The sequence below is a fragment of the Gopherus evgoodei genome, chromosome 7 (assembly GCF_007399415.2).
Source record: "Gopherus evgoodei ecotype Sinaloan lineage chromosome 7, rGopEvg1_v1.p, whole genome shotgun sequence".
NCBI lineage: Eukaryota > Metazoa > Chordata > Testudines > Testudinidae > Gopherus > Gopherus evgoodei.
The window spans coordinates 66,931,432-66,958,517 of record NC_044328.1 but is presented as its reverse complement, the minus strand read 5'-3'; the positions used below and the strand labels follow the sequence as shown (position 1 = coordinate 66,958,517).

The window sequence follows — 27,086 nt, the reverse complement described above, 5'->3', positions numbered from 1 at the left end:
ACCCTGCGTATTTCCTATTTTAAGTTCTGTGCACCTCAGACTTAAAATGAGCTACATAAACTAGTGATACACTATTTATACCAGATGTATTTGTGTCATGCATACTTGTCACAGTGTATAAGGTTTAATGATTATTTTTAAATGGCAGTATGCATGTGTGCATTCATCTGGATAAACTCTCTCATGTTGGTTCTATTTTTTTCAGTATCTATTCATAACATGTCTCACATTAATACAATCTAGTTGCCATCATGGAAGGATTAAGGGGAACAATCTAAAAAAGCTTTACGGAGGTGAGGACCATTGAAAAATATACCAAAAATGGGGCACACTTCTGCTGTGTTTCTCACCCTTTTGTCTGGCATGATATGGGTTTTTTTTATCCTGCAAATGGGCAAGAAGAAAGGAGGGCTTAACAGCTGAAGATTGTTCAGGAGCAGAATTGCCAATCCAACAGCTGAAATAGCTTACTTGTTTAGCAAAATTCATTTGGTTAGCCAGAGGGAATGCTGGTCTGATAAACTAAACAGGCAGGTGGAATATCCTCCCCAAGACAAGGATGAAAGAGGGATTGGGGAAGAGGGAGGTATGTAATAGGACTGAGCACATTTTAGTATGTCAGGGTTTTTCCACTTGTGAACATATTCACCCTCTTCCTGGCACTGAGCTGGGTTTTACGTAGTGGTATAGGTGGTTTAGAACATTAAAGTGTTGCTTTTATTTTATGAACTTACCATAAAACGAAGTAGAAACTTAAAATGCATTTGACAGTTGCTTCTAGCTTCTAAGTGGGTGTCATCTTGTACATCATAAAGCACATTTAACCAAATTACCTACTCAGAGGCCCAAGCTGGAGTAGCTATCAGTGTTACAGATCAGGACAGAGGATGGAAGCTTTTGAGCAAAGCCATGTAGGAAGGCTGCACAGAACTTGCTTGCATCCGGCCCATGTGTAATTCCTCTTAAAGCTCTACTTTAGTCCTGCCTTTGATTTTTAGATGAATTTACTGTCCAAGGGCCACTCAGATTTCGGCCTCTATCTCCAGAAGAATTTACAGCAATGGTAATGCCCTGCCAACATGCCTCTGTCTTAGTCTGTGGAACTGATTCCAGAGGTTGGAGGATTAGTTGAATGTTTAAACAGTGTCAAACCAGAGTTAAAGCTTGATTCTAACATGGCTTTGGTTCTGAGTGGCAAGATAAACCAACTTGTAATACATGTCTCCATATAAGGCCAGTGCTTAAATTCAGTGGTGTTTGTAATGCAGATAGGGTGTTTTAATTACTGTTGTCCTGGGGTGGATTTTAACTGGCAACATGGGGAAGAGAGGGAAGCAAGCTTATGATTGCTTTTGCATTTTTGCTGATTATAGGTTACATTGATGTAAAAAAAAAACCACTAGGAGAACTTTTCTTTCTCTTTTTAAATGAGAGTATTTTGGGTTTTTTTTGTCACCACATGTATCTAGTCTAAGAATGGGACTGTTGTGTAACCATGGCAGAGCCTGATGAATGCATCCACACAGCGCCATTTCCCCCAGCAAAAACTGCACTGACTCTAGTAGCTTTTGCATACCTATACTGCACAACCATGTTTTTGCATCTGTGCATTCTGTGAAAACCTGGGCAGCTCTCCTATGTTGCCTCAGCTGCTGCATGCCCTCCACTTCAAGATCAGAGGATTATGGGTGTGTTTTGCAGTGTGGAATGTACTTAGTATCATTCTTCACAGAAATATGGGAGTAACTGTGATGCATAACTTTGACACTTGGTTAGCTAGTCTAAGATGTAGATTGATTGGTCCTAGCTATAGAGCAGAAAACTTGTCAAGGTCTAACCAAATTCTAAGAAATATATTCTAGCTCTTCTCACAAACTAACAAACAGAATAGTTAATGTGGCAAAAAAACACTCTCTGGTGTAGAAACAGTTATACTAGTATAAAAGTGCTTATACTACTATAGCTTATTCTTGTTTGAGCCCTAGTGTAGACATATTTATAACTATCAGCAAAAAACCCACACTGTTAATCAACATAGATTTACCAGTAAAACTGAAGTGTAGACCAGCCTTTAAAATCATCAGTCTTTATAGTGTTTTCCTTTCCTGTTCAAAACCTATAGCTTACTGTTCCTGAGTTTATGCAGGGGGAGGAGATCTTGTACAGCAATCATATATTCTTAGATAGTTTCTCTAATCGAGAGTGCAATGTTCACAGCTATGAAGATTTTTGTAACTACTAAAAGTTCCAAAAGCCAAGGAATAGAAGAGGCCTTGAAAAACCGCAATTTCACAGTAGAGAAGATGAGTGCTGAAATAAATGAGATCATCCGTGTGTTACAGCTCACTTCCTGGGATGAGGATGCCTGGGCTAGCAAGGTATGTTCACTGTTTCTTCTGGAAATAGAAGTCAGATTCTACTTAGCTTCTCACAGCAACTATAAATTGAGGTTTTCAAGAATGTTTGATTAGAGTGTACACAACCAGATCATGTAACGCGATATAGTGTTATGAATAGGATTGGAACTATTAGATTTTTCAGTATATGCTCATTTCACTGTATACCCACAAAAAAATGAAAAATGTTTCCATTGATGTTGATCAAAATTTATGGATAGGCAATGTAAGAAAAATGCTACTTGAGAACTTACCAGAGTTTGACTTCAGGCTATTTATGTTGTGTATTTTGACATAGGTTAAAATTTGTGTTTTAGCCATTATAAAGCTTTAATTTTTTTTGAATCTGAATGTCTGTCTGTCATTAAATTGTCTGCTCCCCATAGTTTCTCACAATTGTGAAAGATTTTAAACCAATAAAAATCAAGTGCTTAAAATAAACCATCAATTATTGTCCATCAAAATTATTTAAAAAAATTTGAATTCTGCCAAGCTAATCACAAGATACCAAAGTAAAAAGAATATCTTTGGAGATAATTTGGTCCCTATTAAAACTTGTTTTTAAAAGTAACTTGCCTGTCTCATTGCTTAGTCTTTGCTGATTTCTTTAATAGAAATAAGAAGGTTAAAACGCATGGCACATGACTCAGTGGCTTGTTGGAAGCACTCTGTACTGCCATGTAGGAGATCAGGGTTTGTGTTCATTTCTGGTCTCTCTCTTTGGCTTTATAGGGAAGTGCTAGAATATAGTATGTCTTTTCAAGGAAAGAGTGTGTTTAATCTGTCATGTGGTGACCAAATTTTACACTCTGTGTGTGGGTAAGTTGGGCACACTAGCTGTCCCTTGTGCTCTGTACAAAATTTGTCCAACTCAGTACAGTACTTAAACACCCAATCTATTATTACCTTAAGGCCCTTCCATATGTGTTAGCAGGCAAGTTAGTTTGCATTCATATTCTCACTAGAAACTTGAATTTGTCACTTGATGTAAAGACTAGGTGAAGAACTCGACATCTTAACTGATCAAGTCTTTTTGTACTGATCTAGGTGTGGATGGGCTTAGTATCAGTATATGTTCTCCTTGCCCTCACCTCCAAAAAGGCTCTGTGTTCTGAATAGTCTTTCTGGAAGAGAAGAGATGTGAAATGAGATGTGAGAAGTTGGAACTTTTACAAAAATGACTCCCAGTCAACCCAGCGTATTTGAGTCTGTTTGCAGCTGCTGGCATGCACATGGAGTGTGCAAGGGATGCCACTGCTCTGCTTTACTTGACTGCTCAGTACAGAAAATGCTGCCTATGTCAATGCCTGCCTGCTTACATGGATAGAGCACAGGCAGAATGGAGAGCTATTGCTGTGTGCATTCACATCCTGTGTAGCTGCAGTTACCAGCAAACACAGCAGCACAACTAGTGGTTGGGATGCTAACTGTGTTTGCTTGGCCTTTAAAGTATGCTGCTAATAGGCTTTTTAGGATCAGTGGCACAGCAGCAAATAACTGAAAAACTATATTTTAAAAAACCTTTAGACATTAAGACAGACTAGTTCCCCCTTAGAAAACCTGTTGTGATATAGACATTAAAAACACTTTAGCCTATGTACTGGTGCCTTGACCCTTATTTTGCATTTGAAGTATTTTACCACTCTGCTACTTCCTTATTATGACTACTTTATGCATCTTTGTTTTTGTTCTCCTGTTTCTTATCTTTTCTCACCTTTTAGAAGGTAAGATTTCTTCCACACCCCACACCTGTACTTCTGTACTAAAACAAAAAAGCATGTCTGTGGGATTTTGTGCTGTGTGCAGACTGTGTGCTGTGTATATTTTTTTCTGTGTACCAGTTGTAACACCATACTTATGTATGTAGGTCTAATAGAGGTTTTTAAATGAGCTTAACTACTGCTGCTCAGCTCTAAGGTATCTGAAGTTTGTTAGGTGTGGGTGATGACAGCCCAGACTATGCAAAGACTGCCTTTCAGAGTTTGATAGGAGTCTTCCCAAGTTTTTAGGACAGGTTCCTGTTTAACCTATGTTACTAGCTTCTGGTGCTCATGATCATAGAGTCCGATTATGCAGAAGCAGGTTATCTGTTGTCTGGAAAGCTTTATACAGCTTCTTTCAGTAATTTTGCCCATCCTACAGTTTGTGGCAAGAATCTCTTACTTTTCATCAGCATGGCTCCTCAATAAATAAGTTTCCTCGGAGAGCTTAAGCTTTCTATGCAGGGCACATGGCTTAGGATCATAACTTGTTACTTTTTTTTAAATTAGCTTTTTCTTATGAATTTAAACGTTTCCCCACTTTGTTTGAAACACACACAATCTCACTATTCTAGTGCATGGGGAAGCGAGGAAGCTTTCACTGTCCAAAGATGAATGCAGTACAAAGTAGATAGTACAAAGTAGATAGTAAGTGAGATTTTCAAAATTCTTAAGATACATGTGAAAAATTTCTATTAGTAAAACAAGTCGAGGAGCTTTTATAAAAATATTTATATTTACAGTAAGTGGAAGATTTTGGCCAGTGTGCATTATACATAAGTATGCTTTGTGGTCAGTATTCCAAGTACATCATTGTGTACTCTAGGTAAATTTAGAGTAATATTTTAATTATAAACTATATTTCAATGTGCAGGATTATGATAGTCTGCCTGCATTTTAGACATGTAGCATTGGGCATTGCTTGTGTGTTGAACTGTTCATGATACAAAGGATATTAAGTGTTACAACTAAACATTTGTGAGAAGAAGTAAATTCTGGTATTGGTTGTCTTGCTAGTGGTCCCACACAGCAGATATTCCTCTGTTGATACACATGGCAAATGCTTGATTTGGGGAGAGAGGAACTATTAATTTACTTATATTTGCTGTACCTGTTGCATGCTTCTCCTTACTGATGGAGACTTCCAATGGAAGGAGATGATTCCTACAGAAGGGAAGGGGAATAAAGTAAGTGGAGGAAAAAATTTGGAGCAGAACTGTTTTTCCTATCAAGTGCACACCATTATTAACGTCATTAAGATAATTCCAACACTGTTTCTTAGACTGGGTCTTAATTTCAAATTTAGACAATATTTGTATTTCTGGCAAACCATAAATTTGCTTAAATATAGATTTTTTTGTTTTGTTTTTGTTTTTGATTAAACATAATTTGAGTGTTTGGTTTAGAATTTAAATGCTGAATGAATGTTGACATTTTTCTGAAGCAATTAATTGTTGAATTGTCTGGTTGCAACAAGTTTTTCATGTGCATGCTTTTTTTTCAATGAACAGTTAAATGAAAAATCCCAGTAGGTGAGTGGGGATGAAACTACAAATGGAATACATTTGAATATATAAATGTTTAGTTTCTCCTTCAGTTCAAATGTCTACAGGCTGTAACAAAACTAGGAAAAGAGAATCTGCTGCTGCAGTGCTTAATTCATATAATTCCCACTGAGGCTGAAGACGAGCAAGCCTGTAGTGAGTAAGGAACGGATTCTGAAAGAAGCTGAGCATTTCTTGAGAGTTGAGGGCTGTTGGGAAGTGTCCAGCAGTCTTGTTGGATGCTTCCCAGGATTGAATCCTGTTTGACTAAGCTAGTTGATATGCCAAAAAACAGGACTTGCTGTACTTTACCCAACATTGCCTTCTTTGGTAAAGAAATGCAAATATTGCACAACTTCTCTAGACTTGGAGTACTTAATGATTCAGAGATTATAGTTAATATTTAGCAACAAGGGATAGTGTCAGATTTTGGAGATTCCCTCTCAGGCAGGAGAATTGCCAATATCATTTTTCCAATCTGGACTAGCTCTGTGGCTCTTCACAAAATTACTAGTGATGGCAGAAGCTGCAAAAAAGAGGAAAGTAGATCTAGGAGGTATCCTTGCTGGAGGATTGGGTTGTAAAGTGTCCATTGCCTCTTCCCCGCTCAGGCAGTGGTAACGCTGATTGCTTGCCTGTTTTATCTAAGCTCTGTGAAAAACCAGTTTTGTTTCTGTTGCTCCACCTTCTTTATCTGAGGAAAATTTAGACACCATAAATTTAGCTGAGTCAGAAGGGAGACAAATCTGTGGAACAGTTTCAGAACTCTAAGAAAATCGAAGTCCAGAAACTGAAATATCTTGCTTAATGTTTTTGTATTAAAACTGGTTTCCCTGGATACATTTTTAGTTCCAGGTCCCTGCTTGCCAACCTTTATCAATAAACAGGACTGTAGGTTTCAATGATTTCTGTGCTCCAACTCTCTCCTAAAGTCTGACAGTGGGGAAGGCTCTGTCAGTGCTTAAGGGATGAAGCATACAACAAGTACAGTATCAGTGTGTCCAGTTAAGGGGCCTGTTCTGATGGAGTGAGTCAACTAGAAATGAATCCTTCTGGGTAGAATGAAAATGTTTAAACAGGCTAAAAGCTGAGCGCAATCTTATGCATTGCAGTTCAAAAGCAGATACTCTAGTACCATACAACCGTGTTTTTGATAGCTCCACAGTTGTAGCCTATCTGGACAGTCCAGGGGTTGATGGGAAGCTTGATAACTATGCTTTTACAGAAGAGATGCTCTTGAATTTGTTGGGACAATTTATCAGCTGTGCAAATGAGTTTCCCAGCAGCAGTCTGAAATATCCAAGCAGAACAGACCTTGACTTACCACTACCAAAAAAAAAAAAAAAAAAAAGGGAAAAAAAGTTGGAGGGAAGGTGCTATTCCAATCTGTGCATTATGTCTGTAGCTTTTGGGGAGCGCCAGGAATTGATGTATTTGATACACAGGATGGCAAGACTTAGACAACAGAATGATCAGGAATGGAGCCCTGGTGCTGATGGGAAAGGTGACAGAAGACAACTTGGCTCTTTTAGATCCCAGGTTGAGTATGTAGTGCTGGGAGTTTTCAAAATAAAAAGTGTAAAAGCTTAAAAAAAAAGAAAAGAAAAGAAAATCATGTTGGCTTGTGTTGACTAAACAAGAGACTCAGTAAAATACAGGAAACCTTCAGTATCATTTTAAATACACAAATCAATGAAGAGGACTGAAATTAGCATGATTAAATACAATTCTTGGGCATCATCAGCGCACATTACCGAGGAGGAAGATAATGCGTTTCTAAAAATTTTAAGTAGACTTAAATGGGAAAAAATCGATGAGGTTTTTTTTTTTTCAGTCTGTCCTCTTGAAACCTCTTTCAAGCTTTGGATTTATACTATGTATTAAAGTTCAGAGTTATACCGAATGCCTCAGAGATATGGGTATGGTGGACAAACACAACTTTAAATCCTTTAATTTATAACCCCCTTTCTCCATGGTAAAGCCCTGATTCTGCAAAGATTTATGCACAAGCTTAACTTTAAGCACTGAGTGAGCCCATCAAGTCTCTACAGGTTCAAAGTATTAATATAGAGCAGTGGTTCCCAAACGGGTTTGTGAAATGTTACAGGGGGTTCTCGGGGAAAAAATCCCTAATGGCGGACAGAGCTGTCCCTAGGGACCCCAGGCAGCATGGGACCAGCAGCTTGGAGCCCCTGGACTTCCAAGAGCTAAGCAGATCAAAGCAAGCATATCTATCACAGTGAGGAGATTTAAACTTCAAGACTCCTTATAAGAAATAGAAAGGGAAGTGGATATTTTTTGCTGTTTTTAAAATTAAATAGGCAGCTAGTATTGTTTTAAAAATTATTATGAAGAAAAAGTTTAAACTTTGTTGTAACATGCATTGTTTGCCTGGACTGCTCAAGACCTGAATGCTTGTGTAGAAGGAACTCTTTGAGTTGGCTTCTTAAATACCTTCATGCAGTTTCACTCTGATACTCCTTGATGAAACATAGGAGTCTTGTCTTATAACAGGCTTATTCAAAGTGATACAAGATAGGAAAGAGATCTTGGAAGAGTGTTGCCATTTTCATAATGTAATAAAAATACTGTAATTATTAATAATAATTAATAATAAATAGTGTGTAATAAGCATGTCATAAAAACAAATTTTATATTTCCAAGATCACTGCTTTTTATAATTTATATTCGGGTAAAGGAGAAAATCCCTGGAAATATTCATTTTTAGGAGGGGGTTCACGAGACTTGTCATTTTAGTGAAAGGGGTTCACAGGTTGTTAAAGTTTGGGAACCACTGATATAGAGATTAGTGACTAATATGTATACCTTTTTAAAGCTTCAGTAAATGCTTTTGTTTTTGGATTATTTATGGAGTGGCTGTCTTGCTGTCCACTATCCATTCAGAGCTAAAACTCCTTTAATCTGCATATGCAATAACTGAAAGCTGCAGCCATCATCAGTTTATCAGCTTAGTTGAATGTTTAATAGCTTTATGCATGGTGCTTATTTTCTTAACACTTGCCTTATATTAAATACAGAATTCACAAATTATAGAGTTCTAAAGTTAATAAAAACCAGTATATTCTGCCCTATAATGGTTTGAAGTAATTTAAAAGCCACTCTAAGTACAGGTCTTTCACTTGACCCTGAAGCTCATCAATCTCTAGTTCTGACAGACTGTAGAGAAGATAGGTTCTGAGACCTAGGCCTTCCAATGAGCATGTTCTGCCACTGGACCTGGAGAACTCAAACCCAGCCCCTGACTCCAAGAGCCACCTAGAAGTTGCAATATGGCATGAGGTGACCTTTAAGGAGCTGGGTCCCACACAATATAGGACAGCATAGATTGAAACCAGTCCTTTGAACTATGCCCAGAGGTGAATAGGTAGCTGGTGCAGGTCATGGAGCAGGGTATAGTCTGTTGAAAACAGCTCACCCTAAGAAAAGAGTAGCTGTGTACTGCACCAAGTGAAGTTTCTGTGTTTAGCCCTAACCATAACATACACCTGCAATCTACTTTTGGGATTACAAAGACATGGATACACCAGGGGTGAAAGTAACTTAAAGGACTTAAGTATCAGAGGGGTAGCCGTGTTAGTCTGGATCTGTAAAAGCAGCAAAGAATCCTGTGGCACCTTATAGACTAACAGACGTTTTGGAGCATGAGCTTTCGTGGGTGAATACCCACTTCCTCAGATGCATGTGTCTGCATTGTCATGCATCTGAGGAAGTGGGTATTCACCCACGAAAGCTCATGCTCCAAAACGTCTGTTAGTCTATAAGGTGCCACAGGATTCTTTGCTGCTTTTAAAGGACTTACTGGTATGTCAGTGTCCTGAGCAGGGGACAGGGCCTCAACCGGAAGAGGCATGGCCTCAACTGGAAGAGGCAGGGCCTTTAGGGCCTGAAGCCCTTTAAATCAAGATTTAAAGGGCCCCAGGCTCCTGCTGTAGTGGTGGCTGGGAGCCTGGGGCCCTTTAAATCACTGCCAGAGCTACCAGCTGCAGAGGCAGCTGGGAGTCCCGGGGCTCGGGGGCCATTTAAAGGGCCCAGGGCTCCAGTCGCCACTACTGCAGCAGAGCCCTTTAAATTGCTGACAGAGCCCCAGGGGTCTGGCTGCAGCTGCTGCAGCAGGGCTCAGGCAGCAGTTTAAAGGGCACGGGGCTCCTGCTGCCACTACTGCCCTGGGACTTTTAAATCGCCGCCGGTTCTGGAAGCGGGGCTGTGGTGGCAATTTAAAGGGGCCGGGGTGGTAGCAGCAGCTGGTGCCCCGGGCCCTTTAAATCACTGCCTGAGCCCTGCTGCCAGAACCCTGAGGTAGTGGCGGCGGGGCTCTGATGGTGATTTAAAGGGCTCAGGGCACCGCTACAGCAGTGGCACCTGGACCCTTTAAATCACTGCTGGAGTCCCGGGGGTCCCGGCCACTTCCACTACCCGGGGGCTCTGGCAGCAGGGCTCAGGTGGCGATTTAAAGGGCCTGGGGCTCCAGCCGCTGCTGGGAGCCCCCGGCGCTTTAAATTGCCACCTGGGAAAGCCGGTCCAGTATGGCATACTGGTGCGTACCGGCTTACTTTCACCTCTGGGATACACTGATCCACTTCAAAGAAGGGTTTCAACCTCTTTATTGCCGCCAGTGTACCCCTCTTTGTGCAAGACACAGGCAAGTATTCAAGACACTGAATCCTGTCCCAAGTATCTTGCAGTCTAAATAAGAGATCTGACATGGGTGCATTGGGGTTGTGTAATGGTGGGGGTAGGGGAGGGAGAAGGAGGGCTGGGTTCTGCTGACTTACTGTGTTAAGTACCAGAACTCTGCATAAAGATGCTGTCATAAAGACATGCCTCTGTGGCAGGAGCAGTTCATTAACACCATTTAGAATAAACAAATGTAAGTTACTTTTATCACATGCTTATTGAAGAGCGATTATTTTGGCACTGCCCAGACTTCTTGCAGTTGATTGTTCTTGTTCCCTCCTACTGTGTTGGATAGAAAACTCACAGTGCCTTCTAGTGGAGAGTTAACAGATCAACACTGGCAAGTACACACAGAGAAAGGACCCCATGTTTTCGGCTTTTCTAGGTGAAGGAGTGTTAGTGAGCCAATACATTTATTATTGTTAGAATAGCGCTTCTCAGGAAGAAACTCTCATTGCCAGGAGTAGAGTAGATAAAGGTTTTACTTACTAGAAAGGACCTAAAGTGTATGTGTGCCTTAGTCTCTATAGATTTAAAAGTTCTGATTATTCTCTGAATCCTAATAGTTGACAGTAAATCTGTATCTTCTTCCATTGAAAGTGACATTAAGCTAGTGTCTGACTTTGAAGGGCAGATGAATTCCAAACATGTAGCTGTTCAACAGATTAGGCAGAAAGGGGCATTAAAATTGTCATTGACCTCTTAACTATAAGACATCATTTCCAGTAGTATCAAGTCATTTCTGAAAACACCTGTAAACCATAATCTTATTGCTAAATTTACTGTAGTTGCTACAGAGTCTTGGTATACTCTTAAAAATCCTGATTTCCAAGATACTATGTCTGAAAATTGTTGCAGCTTTTTTTCTGCAGGAATTGTAGCACTGGGAAAATAACTGAACAGAAAAAGTAACTAAAAACTTGCATGTAAGAGTTCTTTGCATTTTGCGTGAAATGAAAACATATCTATTGGTTTTAATTCTCAAGAAAAGACTGTGACCTGCTTCTGTCCAATACTTTTTTGAGCTGTTTTAATAGGAGAATCGACTTGTTTTTAAGGTTAATTTTCTGTCAGCTTTGATTGTGTTTACTATCTGTGCTTTGGCAAAGAGAATGATTATGAAGCTTTCTATTTTGTAAAGGACACTGAAGCTATGAAGAGAGCTTTGGCCTTAATAGATTCCAAGATGAACCAGGCGAAGGGCTGGCTAAGGGATCCCAATGCATCACCAGGTAATAATCATACTCCACCATGCAGTGTTCAGAGCCTTACTGTCTAAATGATTTGTGTTTCTTTTAGAGAAAATTCTGGTATATTACTAAATCACAGGTGAAGTATTCTGAAAAGAAATATTTAGACGTTCCTTCCTTCAAATATTAATGTTAAGAACATAATGTATATGCAAAGTGCTTTGGAAAGCTTCTCCTCCCCCCCCCCCCCCCGTTGTTCAAATGATATAGTTCAAACCATGTGTAAACTAATCTTCTCTTTTCCATTTTGTTAGAAAATGTGTTCAATATTTAATAGTGTATTTATCTTCCTTTGCAAGTAAAAAAGTGTAATATGCTACAATTGATATGGGAAAATGTGGCTCAGCAGCCCAGAGAATAAAAAAATCCCTTCCTCACTTCCGTGCTTGATACTCTTAGTTCTATATAGTATTGATCAGGCTATATTTCCACTATTTATTTATTTATTTATTTATTTATATTTACACCTATACCCGTCTCCCCCCCATTGGTCTTCTCAGAAATATGTTATTAACATATAAAACTACTATCTGACACTTCAAAAAAAAAAATTCCTGTAAGACTTTCCTGTGGCTAAACATAACCAGTTGCCAGTTTTTGTTTTTCATTTGTGCATCAAAGATCTAAACAATATATATTTTTTTAAGGTAGAGGTCAATGTACACCTGAGTATCAGTACTGGAAGTGTTTATTTTTTGCTGTGTATGGTGTCACTGTTTTAAACCTCCCTCTCAGTCTCTCTCTCTCTCTCCCTCCCTCTGCATAGTCAACCGTGGCAACTTCGGTTTCCTGTGGCTAAAAGTAATTGAAATGCATCCTACAAAATAGCAATTTAATGAATGTGTTACTAATACAATCCAGTTAAAACTGGATTGTAACTTTCCTTTTAAAATAATTTTTGCATCTTACACTTGGATTTTAATTATTGTATTAACTAGGTGTGTATAGCATTATAGAAAAGTCATAATCCAGTTTTAAGAAGTGAGACAATTTATTAGTTTCTAGATGAAAAAAAATGAGTCCATCATGTAGCACACTAAATTAATTGAAGTAACTTAAGTAATCCCAAATCTGCTGTCCCTACTGTTTTTTTGCCCCTTTCATTGGTCATTCCTAAATTGTAAGCTCTTTGGCACATGAACGTTGTTCTGTGAGTGCTGGAGGTGCCTACAACACCTGGGTGGTTTTTTAAAAATAAAAAGAGAATTAAGAACTACCATGCTCTTTGTTGAACACCAAGAAAGCTTTGCTGTAGGCTACAGCTAATAATTTGAAAGTTAGTCCCTCTTTCCCTTGCCTCCCACCCCACAATCCAAAATCATGTTTTTAAAATGTTTTTACATTCCTAAACTTTTATATAGAAACTTCATCAGTAGAAATGAAACCATTTTTAGGGATTCATTTCATGCCTAATTCATGGGACAGGATATGCTATTAAAACAACACTATACTGTTGCAGGAACATTTGTCTGTGTACAAGGTATTGGATTTCTTGCACTCTGGATGCCTTTCCAACCATTTAAATTAATGTACTTTACTCAGTGAAAGCAGTATGATTAGTGCAGCAGGTCTTGGTGGAATTAGCAGTTTCCTCTTAATAAGTAATGAGTGTCTTTCAGTGTACTTATTGACTGTCTCTGCATATTAGGGGATGCTGGTGAGCAAGCTATACGGCAGATCCTTGATGAAGCCGGAAAAGTGGGAGAACTGTGTGCAGGCAAAGAACGCAGAGAGATTCTGGGAACCTGTAAAATGCTAGGCCAGATGACTGATCAAGTGGCTGATCTCCGAGCTAGGTAAACCTTCTATTATTAATAAAAGGGAGTCTCTGAAGCATATAGCTGTTTAGGCTGTGATGTTCATCACTGTGTGGTACAACAGGTTACATTGTAAAAGCGTATACATTACCTTATTTGTTTTGTCTTGCCGTCTCTTCCAGAAGGATAAAACATATATGTGAATTCATATTTACAAGTGTTCTTGGGACAAAGCAAACAAAATAGTTCAGTTAGATCATTCAGACTTCACTCAATTGCAAACATTTGCCTGAAAAATCAACAAGCAGAAATGGGGTCTTCAGCTCAGTATAAATCATTCTACAAGCTGAGGTGCCTTGTATAAATCAATACATTTCATGTGATTCAGAGTACCCTAGTCTTTTGGGTTGCCAGAGGTGATGTACCAGAAGATAGCAGTTGCTCATCACCCTGATAAATAATGTAGAAGTTTGTCTTCACCTACCGTTCTTTTTGTTTCAATTTTGCATTTGACCTTGATGAGCCTGATCCTTTTGCTTACACCAGTCTTCCATCTGTGTAACTTCATTGACTGCAAGAGTTACTCCAGACTTATACAGTATTTTGAGAGGAGAATCATGCCCAGTGTCCCATGATGAAATTCTGGTTCTGGGCTGGAAGAGCAATTTTGTAGCAGACACAGTTCAATATATGGTAGCCTAATGGGATCAACTAGGTCATGTTTTGTAGAGCACTTTGAACAGGAAAGGCACTGCCAAAGCACTAAGAACTTATTATACTCAAAAGCTCAGGGGATCTTTTGTTCCTTAGTGAAAGTGGAAAGGCAGGAGGGTTTCAAAATACCTTGTAATATGAATTTTATAATTGAATTTTGGTGGCTGAGAACACAAAATTGATATGCAGTTGAAGACTGTCAGTTTCCTAACATTGATCTAACCTCAACAAAATAAACGGTTCCAGTGATCCATTAGGTAGTTATGCAGTGGCTTCCTGGCACAATTATTTTCTTTTGAAATATTAATGAATCTTGCATATTGCCAGGAGTGGCAACAGAAATTGGTAAGAGGAGGGCATGTAAAACAAAACTTCATAAATAGCATGTTTTTCAAACTTGCGTAAACCAAATGGCCTCTTCTGGCATAAGCCTCCTAGTGAAATATGGGTGAGACGTGAACAAAGCCAGAAATTACTTACAAGTTACTTATTTTGAGCTCGCTCTCTTTTTTTTTTTTTTTAAAAGGCTATTAAATCCACTGTATGCTAAACCGTAAAACATTTTGGTGGTATACGCTCATGCTTGGAATACTTCTTTCGTATTTAGCTAAATAAGCACCTATGTACATTAACAGTCGTTATCAGTTCACAGTCCTTGTACATCAAAAGGCACAAATCTGTTCCAACGTTCAGAATATTAACTTAGTTGCTTAATGATTCCATTTGTACAATTCTTAAACCTGAAGCAGTCTCTAAATGTATTAGTTGCATTGTCCTCAAAACCAGTTTCAAGGTGTCGATCCATTTCAGCCTTCATGGGAGCAATGGAAGAAAAAAGTTAAAACTTCAGTCTGAAAGCTTCTAGCAGATTCATAAAGAAATAATGCAGGATTTGCCTTGAAATTTTACCTGTTTGTTTTTTTGCAGAGCATCAAGGACAAATTCAGTCTCAAGGTTGCGTTTTCTTGCTTTCACAAAGCAACAGTTGATGCCAGTCTTGTATTGGCTTGAGACGTCCAGGACAATGACAAACCTCTCTCTCCCCATTACCCCCCACCCCCCACCAGTTAATTTCTGTGCTGGCTAAATAGTTAAAAGTCCTTATACTTAATTTCTCAGAGGTTAGGGTTGAAGAGGCATATCTAGAGATCTGGCCTGACTCAGAAGAGGGGACCTTTATACTTCCTGTTACATAATTATCCACAACCTCCTTGTTTGGTGTTCTCCCCCTCCCCCCCATCATCCATGCATGCTCTCTTAAACTAACAAAGTATTCTTTTATAAGAGGAAAAATCTCTTTATTAACCCAAGTACTTCACACACTTAGAACCTGAGATTTCTACAGCCACATCTAAAAACCTGTAAGATTCTTGGGCTTTTACTTTAAAGAATGTTCCTCTTCAGTTGTACTTTATTTCTAAATGTTTGAACAGCCACCTGTAGTGGTTTCAATTCTTCTCCTGCAGCACCTTGCTGATCTCCTACATGTATTTCAATAACCTTCCCTCGGGTTCCAATTTAGTAAGATGTCCTACCAAGAGCCTGTGTGTATTTTTCAGTATTTTGACCTGGTGTAAATATGGGAACCAAAGAAGAGTGTCCCTTTGAATTGCAGTACATAACTCATTTAAAACAGTCCTCCTTGTCCTTCCCCCTAAGTGCCATTGTTTAAACTGTCCTAGGAGTGTTGGGAAGCCTCTGAGGAATGAACAGAGGAAGTAGACACCGAGCTCTGCCATGGATAATTCAATTGCACTCGGCTTCCATAATGCCCTTTCCTCTTCTCGTTGTCATACTAGGGAGCCTTCAAAAAATTCAGTTCTTGTGCTGATGCTGCATGTAAAACTCTAGTAAGAGAAAGGCACCATTTGTGTTTCCTTTTTAAGAGGCACCTGTCCTAGCCAGTGTTCAGATGAGCTGTTGCCTTCTTGTTCCTGCGCCCCAGCGTATTTTTTAAACATGTCTCCTGAACACCTTTGCAATATCATGGCTGTGATAAGAATTGATGAAAAGTTTAAAAATAACAGGTAGTGCCTTTTGTAATTTAAAAAAATACTTTTTAAATGATATTCCTATGATGATCTTTGTGTTTTTTGAGTAGAGGACAAGGTGCTACACCAATGGCCATGCAGAAAGCACAGCAGGTGTCTCAAGGTCTGGATTTACTTACAGCAAAAGTGGAAAATGCAGCCCACAAACTGGAGGCCATGACTAACTCTAAACAGGCGATTGCTAAAAAAATTGATGCTGCTCAGGTACATAGTAATTTTATGAATTCCCAAAGTCTCTCAAACTGTGCCTTTAAGTTACTGTGCTGAACTATTGCAGGCATCCCCAAACACAGTGATTACTTTACATGAGCTATATATTGGGGATGCTTTCTTGAACGTACGTAAGTCTCTTCTTTCTGATTTCACTATCTAGTGGGAGCTCACAGAAGTTCTGATACAGTTTCTCACAATCTCTCTCTCTCTCAAGATGGAAATTCTTTTAACACAGATGTAAGCTGATACATTTCTGAAAATAAAGGGGGAGGCACAGTCTAATTTTAGCCATAACATTTTTGTTAAAGAATTATGGAGCCAATACTTTGAAAGTTTTGCAATTTTAAACTCCTTTTGGCTCTCTGTGGGAAAAACAAATGCAGTTTGAGAGCTGCTGTGTGTTTATGCAAATTGTAAAACAGTACATTGTTGATCAAGAGAGTAGTTTATTCAGCTTTATAATGGAAGAAGAATATGTACTACAGTATCTTCTTAACAGCAAAACTTAATCTTCAATTGTTAGGTCATGCACTCCATTAATTCAGTGCTAAAAAAGAACTATTATCCAACATTCTATTGTACATTTTTAGAATGATTCCTAAAAAGAACTCTACATTGTCAAAATAAAAAAAAAAATCTTATCTTGTGAGAAACATAGGTATAAAACAGTTGTGAATACTTAAACCGAATCTAGTTAAAGTGCACTTGTGAAAACTGTGTATGTGAGTGGGACTTGACAGTGGAAGCTAAGATGTACATAACTTTTTGTATGCTTGCCTCATATAACAAAATACCTGGTTGCCATTGGAATATCAATATAAGAATCTCTTGTGAAATGCCCTTGTTCAAAAGATTTTATAGAAGTAGATGATTTAATCTTTATTTGTACCTATTTCTTTATATGAAGAACTGGCTCGCAGACCCTAATGGGGGAAGTGAAGGGGAAGAACAAATTCGGGGAATTATGGCCGAAGCCAGGAAAATTGCAGAACTCTGTGAGGACCCCAAAGATAGAGATGATATTCTGCGTTCCCTGGGAGAAATCTCTGCTCTGACAGCTAAACTGTCAGATCTACGAAGACAGTATGTATCTATACTGCACAGATTGTGGTATTTGAGCATCTTGCAGTTGTAGTTTGAGTGCATGAATTCGATGGATCAGGAAATTCAAACTAGTTACACAGAGAAATTTGCATCCTGAAAGTATAATTAGCTGTTCTCATACTGTGGGTTTTCCTCCTGCATGGAGCAAAACATTTTCATGGGACAGAGAATATCATAGTCTTACACTTCAGATTGACTAGTAGCTTGTAGCAAAGGATTCCTTCCTGTACCATATCTCTACTGCAGAACATTAGATGGCTTGAGGTCCTCCTATAAGAAGATATTTATCTCCTCTGCCATAAAAATTCTCAACAGGCAAAGTGAAGCCAGAAACTGTCCTCTTTGCACCACTGAAGTAGTAGAAAGGAGCTGCAGAATAACACAGAATTTTGCCACAGTCTGTAATACTAACTAAGGTGCACATATGCATTTACATATACAATTGCCATCCCAAATGATAACTCTGGTTCTTTAAGAAAGTTACTAAACTGTCAGATGATCTTTCAAGTACTTGGATCATTAATCATTATACCTATGTTCTAATACAGATAAATCTTAGAAAAGCGTAGCATTAAAATGGCCCCACAAGGATCTGTCAGCTTAAGTTCAATGCTTAGCTAAAGAAAGTGTTTCAGTATCAAATCAGAAAAGAAAGTGCATGGTGGAATAGGAAGGTTACGCTTATGTGGTGTCAACAGTGGCCTTTAATACTAAATCTCATTTTTTCCATTTGTAGTTAGTGCTTTTAACATAGGGTTTTCTTCAGATTTTGCAACTCTACAGTCCTTACATTGATGTCTTTCTAACCCCATAAATAAAGTTGGTCATTATTCTTAATTTCTGTTTTTGTATGTAATGAACATCGTTATCGTGAATTGAGTCACGAGAGTATCGCAGTTAAATCTCCAAAAACAATGAGGAGTCCGGTGGCATCTTAAAGACTAACATGTTTATTTGGGCATAAGCATTTGTGGGTAAAAAAACACTTCTTCAGATGCATGGAGTGAAAATTACAGATACAAGCATAAATATACTGGCACATGAAGAGAAGGCAATCATAGAATCACAGAATATCAGGGTTAGAAGGGACCTCAGGAGGTCATCTAGTCCAACCCCCTGCTCAGAGCAGGACCAATCCCCAACTATATCATCCCAGCCAGGGCTTTGTCAAGCCTGACCTTAAAACCCTCTAAGGAAGGAGTTACCTTACAAGTGGAGAACCAGTGATTACAAGGCCAATTCAATCAGGGTAGATGTGGTCCACTCCCAATAATTGATGAGGAAGGGGTCAATACTAAGAGAGGGAAAATTGCTTTTGTAGTGAGCTAGCCACTCCCAGTCCAAGCCAAAATTAATGGTGTTAAGTTTGCAAATGAACTGTAGCTCTGTGGTTTCTTTTAGAAGCCCCATTCGATTATAATGTCAGAGTTATTTCTGAGGCTGTGGATGGCGTTGCGTTCTGTATGGCTACTCATTGTTTTTGTGGATACAGACTAACACAGCTACCCCTCTCTGATACTTGATAGTTAAATCTGTTTTCAAAAATATATAATGTCTTGATTTCAGTTGAGTGTGTGACTGCAACTATCTTTCTTGGATTTTCAGTGGGAAAGGAGACTCTCCAGAGGCCCGGGTACTGGCTAAGCAAGTAGCTACATCACTGCAGAATTTACAGTCTAAAACAAACAGGGCCGTAGCAAACACCAGGCCAGTTAAGGCAGCTGTTCATTTGGAGGGCAAGATTGAGCAAGCTCAAAGGTGGATTGACAGTCCAACAGTTGATGACCGTGGAGTAGGTGAGCTGTTTGCTGAATCACTGTTTGGCTTCATAATAAATCGGAACAATAAAACTGCGTCTCCTGAGATTTTTGTTTAGCATATTTGAGACATTTGATTTATGTAGACGTGTGTAGTTCATAGCATGTGGCTCATTGCAGCATTCTGTGCTGCTTCTGCTGGTGAATGGTGAAGTGTGGTGATGGATGCTCCACTTGAACCTATACAGAGGAAAATGAGCATCATATCAAAGATGGGAGAGCTTGCAATGTAGATAGGGCATAAAGGCTAAGAAAACTTTCTAAGGTGATGGTCAGATCAATTGGATTTAACAAGCGTTCGCTATTCTAAATAAAAATTGGTATAAAATCATTGTGCTTACAAAAAACTTGATGAGTCAACAAGTGGTACCATTCATGCCTTGGATTTACTTTCTAATATCCATACCTGTAAGTAGGAACAAAACATAGTGCTATATTTTTACACTGCTTTGTATTGTTTGTAATTGAAGTACAATACCTAAAATACACATTTGTATATTGGCTGGCAAATTAGGAAATTAACTCCCATGTAAATAGAAAGTAGATGTTTCATTCTGTAAGGTTTTTCTTAAAGATATGGCTTCACCTGGTACAGTTTCTACACAATCTTATGGAACAGCAGTATTATTTTGTTGCCAGCAAACAATGGAAAAAGTGATCAGATAGTCATGGTATGTCACTTGCAGGCATATAGTAATGATTCAGGAGTTACTTTTTTGTTAATAATTGGAAGTGGTGGGAAAACTAATTAAACCTTTCTACGAAGACAAATGATTCATCCACGCCCACCACATTTGTGGTGTTTTTGTTTTCTGACCAGCTTTCTAGCTTGCAGGATGGCTTTTATCCAAAAAATAGTTTCAGTAAAGGCTTCTTTGAAATCTTTGTTTTATGATCTCATTCATCATAGTAGTGAGGTGCAGGCAGCAGAGCTGTGAAGACCACCAGGAATCCTAACCTGACCCAGGTGTAGTGCAGCTGTAGACCTTCAGTGCCTGCCCCCATATTTCGGTGCAGTCAGGATTACTTCTGTTGGTGCATGAACAACCTGATTTTTAGATCATAGGTAGGGATTACAGGGCTAGCAGTTAAAGAGACCTTTTTATTTTTGAACTTTGCACATTTTCTCTGGAAGTTGACAACATGGAACTATACCATGCAATTTTAGCCATTTCCTGATGCAGGAACTATACACCAAAGTGTGATGAGACTCCCAGGCCTTCTGGAAACTGTGAAAAAGTGTCCCAGGAGGTCTGGTTGATGGAAGCATCTCCAATTTCAAACTGCCCCAGAATCCACTGCATCCTACATCAGCATTCAGCTCCTGGAAGCATGAAATGTAAACAGATATGATCACTCTTTCCCCTTTAAAAGAAACAATAAGCAAAAATGTAGGTGAAAAAAATATATAATTGCATAGTTACGTTTGAGATTTTATATGCAAATTATCCAATTTCCATAGGAATTGGAACTCTCCTGCACTGGAAGTAAGGCTTTAGTCAATAGATACAATAATATATAATACCAAAAATGTGTGAAGAGACAGAATAAGTAGTTGTGGGAGCCCTAACATCTGCATTTAAGTGTTTAAAAATTTGTCATAATGTTGCATTAATGTGTGTTGGTTTTGACTTTTATTTTAAATCTGTTGCATTTGTTATGGCCGTTGGTAAGATTTCTCTACGAAGGATTCATTGAGAACACAGTGCTCTGTTAGATCTGTACGGTACTATTCAAAGAATTTGGCCTGGTAAATTTAGCCTTATGAAAATATTTCTGTGCTGTTCTCTGAATAGGGAGTTGACCGTGTCTCAAATAATTTTTTGCATGTTTACACTTCTCCCAGTGTAAAACTTGACACTATAGTATGGATTGATTTAAATTCTGAACCATAAAACATATGTTGTTCTATAATGGTATAGGTCATTTTGCTGGCATCTCCTCTGTTTGCTTTGTAAACAGCTTTATTGTAATCTGCTTCTACTGAGCGATAAATGGATTGAAATCTTTAATTCTCACTGCCAGATTAAAAATTGGGCAGGATAGGGTGAAATGTCAAGCGAATGTCTTCATCACCTTCTCTTTGCTTACTCCAAAACAACAACCTGAATAGATATTACTGGATTCTAACAAGACTCTACTTGGCTAAACTAAGAGATGTCACAAAACATTGCTGTCAGTACTCTGCGTTGCATCTCGTATATTCTGGGACTGTGACAAAATTGTTCTCATCTCTCCATGACCAAATCTGTAAATTTATTTCCTGAGCTCTAAACTTCTCTGTTGCACAGTCAGTCAGCCAAATTTGTATGTGTTAGACTTAAGTGAAGATAGCCATACTCCATGTATCTTTAAGACTTGCATGTAATTACTCCTATTTAAAAGAACTTTGCTGTGGTATTAGAAAAACAAAGAGCACCAATCTCTAAACAAATGAACACAAGAGATTGTCAAGACTAAATGTGGCGATAATTTGCAAAACAAAATGGTTGTTATCCCCCCCCCTCCACCTCCGCCCCAACCCGTGGAAACTTAAGTCTCACATCACAGCTGATAAATCTCTCCTATCTATGATGTCTGAAGAAAAGAGGATATAATGCACATCACTACTCTGTTTTCTATCCCTTTGTCTCTTCCTCCTTGTTGCCTTTGCAGCACGGTCAGTAAGTCCCTCGGCCTGTGCCACTTCCAGCAGCTCCCATTGGCCTGCAGTGGTGATCTGCGGCCAGTGGGAACTGCGATCAGCCAGATCTGCAGACGGGGCAGGTAGACAAACCAGCCCGGCCTGCCAGGGGCTTTCCCTACACAAGCTGTGAGCCCAGTTTGAGAAACACTGAGTTACTGCACCTAAACTTTTTTTTCCTAAAATAATTTTTGAGGGATGGAGGCCAATTTACAGTAATCAGAATTGGTGAGTATTGTTAAAGTGGTATCAAGTTCATGGTGATTAGATCAGTGGGAACACAATTAACTAATATTCTGTTCTTGCCAACCTACCCTAGCTAAGGATGGTGAGGCTCAGGCCAAGCATCAGATTATTGCATAAAAGGAGAGTTTGAAGACACTTTAACTCTCCATTGCTGCTGAATGCAAATCTCTTTCTTCAAATACAGCTGAATAACCAGAAGGTTAATTGTTGAACCAAAAAATAAAATTTGTCCTTAATTGCTACTCACGTGACAGTATAACTGAGTTTCTCCCTCTACCTCTGGGGTCTGTGAATTATTGAAGTACTTCATTTTATTGTAGGCCAGGCTGCAATCCGGGGACTGGTGGCTGAAGGTCGTCGTTTAGCCAATGTCATGATAGGACCTTATCGTCAAGATCTCCTTGCCAAATGTGATCGTGTAGAACAGCTGGCTGCCCAGCTAGCTGATCTGGCAGCAAGAGGAGAAGGAGAGTCTCCTCAGGCTAGGGCGATTGCCACTCAGCTCCAGGATTCTTTGAAGGTAAAACTTCACTATAGGTAGAACCATCACCATTTTATAGCAGTTTAAGTGCTATGGAAGCCTCTGCTCATGCTGGTGGGGTGGTTAAATAAATATTAAATTCAGTATGAAGTAGCATAGGAAAACTTACACTGAATACGTGACTGTGGAAGCAGCTTTCACTGGAAGTATAGAGAGCTCCATGCTTCAAGTGAGACTTAAAGCACTTGATTTCATACTTTAGGGACCAAATCTTGATGTGCTGTGGGATAGACAGATTAATTTAAAGAGTCTATTCTATCTGCGATTCCTGATGAGTAGCAGGATGTGTTTTGTACATGGAAGGGGTTGCTCAGAAAATTGGCCAAGTATTTAAAGTTTTTCACTTACCAAAGATACCACATCAGCAGCTATTTATGTGAGGCTATCTAAGGTCTCATACTATACTATTCATTCCTTCAATGGTAATTTGGTCTGTAATCACTAGTAGCCAAAGGATTAACATTACAGATGGCTTTAAGAAGCAGTATTTAAAAATACTTGGTAGAGGATATTTCTATTGGTTGCCATTTTGTGTGGTCCCATGAACTTTGTTTTTGCAAGAATGCTGTTTCTGTGATTTGATGGTCCTACAAAATCTTATAATTTTCATGCCATGTTTTTCAGGATCTGAAAACAAGGATGCAAGAAGCTATGACCCAGGAGGTTTCTGATATTTTTAGTGACACTACAACCCCAATTAAACTATTGGCAGTGGCAGCCACTGCACCTCCTGATGCGCCCAATAGGGATGAGGTAAGTGTGGTAGGAACAACCAATATTTTCTTACATTCAGCTTCTAATACTAACTACACAGTTTTACAAAACAAGGTTTTGCCCTTACTCTTCTGATCCATAATTGCTAATAAAGAATGGAAGAGCAGTAGTCTGAACTACTGGGAGTTGAAGGCTGTGTCATGATTCACTGGAAAATTAATCCTTAAACATGCAGTAAATCCTAGGATTTTACCAAGGATCTTCCTGTCCTGATACTATTGACATTCTTAAGCTACTTGTATGACAGATGGGTATTTAAACTAGTTAATCATTTTTATAGTTTTATATGTAATAGATGCTGATCATGTTCATGCAAGGACGCATCAATTAATGTGTTAGACCTAATTTTTTTCAATATGAAACCCACTTTCTATGCTTCTGATCGCTGGCTTTATGCAAAGTGTACGAAGTACTGTACTTGAAAGTTGTATTTGGCCAGCTGGTTGGCATAGGGCCAGAATGCACCCCCAAGACTAGAGCATATATTCCGAAAATAAGTACATAAAACAGAGAGTGTGTGTGTGTGTGTGTGTGTGTGTAGAGATTTTTCTATTTAGAACGTTTTAGTTTCTAGAATAAATATCCACTTTATTATAACCTTCCATGGAAAATTCTTTTCTGTTTTATTTCTCTTACTTTTAAAATTAAACATATGAAAGCCTTTTAGGAAAAATCTGTGTAACTTCTAATGAATTAGAAATAATTGTATCAAGAATGACAGTCATAACCTTTGGCATATGCTGCTTTCTTCCCATCAACAACACCTAGTTTTTGGTAGGCAAATTCCTAGGGAGCTATGGGTTCAAAGCTGCTGTGACAAAATGCCTTTTATTATGCAGTATGAGGCATTCCTGACTAGTTCTAGTACAGAATAATGTAAGAAATACCATGCATCAGTGGAAGTGTGATAACACCCCTTGCCAACAGATTGTACAGGATGGATTAGCAGTTTAAAATGCTGTTAATTCGATTAGAAAAACTTCGCAATAACATAAGAATTACAAAGTAAAACATTGTTGTCTGAAGATGCTAATTGGTAAAAGCACCTGACTAGTAAATAGGAAATCTTGGGTTCAAATCCCCCCAGTGTCTGAAGTAAATCTATTAGTTGGTCAGACATCATGGTGCAGGGTATGATATGACGCTCTGAATAGAAAAGAAAGCATCTCTTTGAGAGGGCAAACTGCTATTAATGCACTTTCTCTCACAGGTGTTTGATGAAAGGGCAGCAAACTTTGAAAACCATGCTGCGAGACTTGGAGCAACAGCAGAAAAAGCAGCTGCTGTTGGAACTGCTAATAAAACCACTGTGGAAGGCATTCAGGCAGCTGTTAAATCAGCAAGAGAACTCACGCCGCAGGTCTCTTTACTTATCTCAGAAATATGATAAATTAGTTGGCATTGTTAATCTCCCAAGGAATTTTCTGTATGATCCCATTCACCAAAACAAGTTGTTGGTGATATTACCATTAGCATTTGTGTTAAGATGTAACTAACGTGAAGAACTCTGTATGTATTTGTGTTGTGACGTCCATTTTAAAGTGGAACTATAAAAATGAGGATATTGTGTTTAGCCATTACATACAAGGCTGAATAGATGATGGAGACAGTTTCATGCTCTCCAACTTTTGGGCAGTAATTCCAATGAATTTTCCTCCTAACAAATTATTTTTAACAAAACATATATGAGTAGAAAATAATTTTTCATTTCTTTTAAAATGATTTTCTAACTTTATGTAAAAGCATAATTTTGTACAGTCATATAGATCTGTGTTTGCTGTATACTGCTCATTTGCTTTAACTCCTTTGAGCAAAATTGTATCATGAAAGTGGATGTTTTTGTGTGACACGTGAATTGCAATTCGAGATACCTGGTGTCCAAGGGCAATTTTAAAACATTTTCACACTGTGGAATTCTTTGTGCAGCTGAAGGCTTTTCATAGTGGAACTAAAATTGACATATAAGTATTAAAAGTAAAACTGGACAACTAGTTGTATTAAAAGTAGTGTATTTTCATGACAATGTAGAGTGTCCCTGTGTAACAATATTTTTGTATTAAATATTTGACATTTGGCAGGTAATATCTGCTGCTCGTATTCTCTTAAGAAACCCTGGAAATCAAGCTGCTTATGAACATTTTGAGACCATGAAAAACCAATGGATTGATAATGTGGAAAAAATGACAGGTAAAGAATTCTTGTTGAAAGCTTTGTTACTCATTGCTAATTTTTGGTATTTTTCTCCTGTTAAGGTGGATGAAACGTGCAGAAAATAATGGCTGCACAACTTTTTATGTCTGAAATAAATAGCAGGCCTACAGTTTGACCCAGGAAAACACCTATGTTCCATAGTACTAATAATACTGGTTTCTTGTTTCAATATAGGTGCTAAATGAAACCCATCCATTATTCTCTAGTTCAGGGGTTTTCAAACTTTATTGCACCACGACCCCCTTCTGATAATAAAAATTACTACAGGACCCCAGGAGAGGGGATCAAATCCTGAGCCTGTGCATGCCTCGCCACCCTAGCGGGGAGCCATTGCCTCAGGCCAGGGGGCCCCAGAAAGTCTAAGCCAGCCCTGGCAACCCCATTAAAATGGGGTTGAGACCCACTTTGGGGTCCCGACACACAGTTTGAGAACTGCTGCTCTAGTTCAAACTTACATAGGTATTTCTAATGCACTTTCAACATGGTATTTCCACACTGGGATATCTTGTCAATCAAAACAAATTTCTTCTAGAAGTCACCCTTTCTGATGTGGTACATGTTGCTGCAGGCATGCTGTGGATGAGGGCAGGCATGAGTGGATTGTGGATTATATACTGTTCATGCAATAACATTTCTAGATATGGCATTTCTTGTCCTTTCTTTCAAGGTGACCTATGACAATAGTTGGGAAAATTTGTTTTAAGTTGTTACAGATGATGAAGATGATGCTGTATCTTTGTGCTACGTATGTAACTTTTCTCTGGCACACTTTTCTCTAACAATCTAAACTCTGTATCTAAGGAACCAAACATTCAGAAAAGTAAATACTTCCAAATGTGAACAACCTCCTGAGCCTTAAATACCCATTTCCCTTTTCATACATGGAAGTGGAATGTTAACATGTTCAATTTTTATCCTAGGGTTGGTAGATGAAGCAATTGATACCAAGTCTCTGTTGGATGCATCAGAAGAAGCTATTAAGAAAGACCTAGATAAATGTAAAGTTGCAATGGCCAATATCCAACCTCAGATGCTTGTAGCTGGTGCCACCAGCATTGCTCGGCGAGCAAACCGGATTCTGTTGGTGGCAAAGAAGGAGGTTGAAAATTCAGAGGATCTCAAATTCCGTGAAGCTGTTAAGGCAGCCTCTGACGACTTAAGCAAAACTATATCACCAATGGTAATGGATGCTAAAGCTGTGGCAGGAAACATTTCCGATCCTGGTAAGGATTAAGCAAAGAGCATTTTTCCCCTTTTTAATGCTTGAAGCTTTTGCAGATTTGAAATTACACCGCTACCTCAATATAATGCCACCCAGCATAACACGAAT

General features: G+C 38.7%; 1 protein-coding gene across 4 annotated transcripts in view; it reads left to right on the top strand.

Annotated features, from left to right (window-relative positions):
* Positions 1-27,086, top strand: part of VCL (vinculin) — a 115,740-nt gene that overhangs the window by 61,550 nt on the left and 27,104 nt on the right. For 2 of the 4 annotated variants that reach the window (XM_030571341.1, XM_030571343.1), the window contains exons 6-16: positions 2,218-2,378; positions 11,537-11,627; positions 13,294-13,441; positions 16,218-16,371; positions 17,288-17,463; positions 19,090-19,280; positions 22,551-22,750; positions 23,396-23,524; positions 24,756-24,905; positions 25,624-25,732; positions 26,677-26,979. In XM_030571341.1, coding sequence (XP_030427201.1) covers positions 2,218-2,378; positions 11,537-11,627; positions 13,294-13,441; positions 16,218-16,371; positions 17,288-17,463; positions 19,090-19,280; positions 22,551-22,750; positions 23,396-23,524; positions 24,756-24,905; positions 25,624-25,732; positions 26,677-26,979 — 1,812 coding nt within the window. Of the gene's footprint in view, positions 1-2,217; positions 2,379-11,533; positions 11,628-13,293; positions 13,442-16,217; positions 16,372-17,287; positions 17,464-19,089; positions 19,281-22,550; positions 22,751-23,395; positions 23,525-24,755; positions 24,906-25,623; positions 25,733-26,676; positions 26,980-27,086 lie in introns of all 4 variants that reach the window. The other 2 variants (XM_030571340.1, XM_030571342.1) reach the window with 1 other exon arrangement.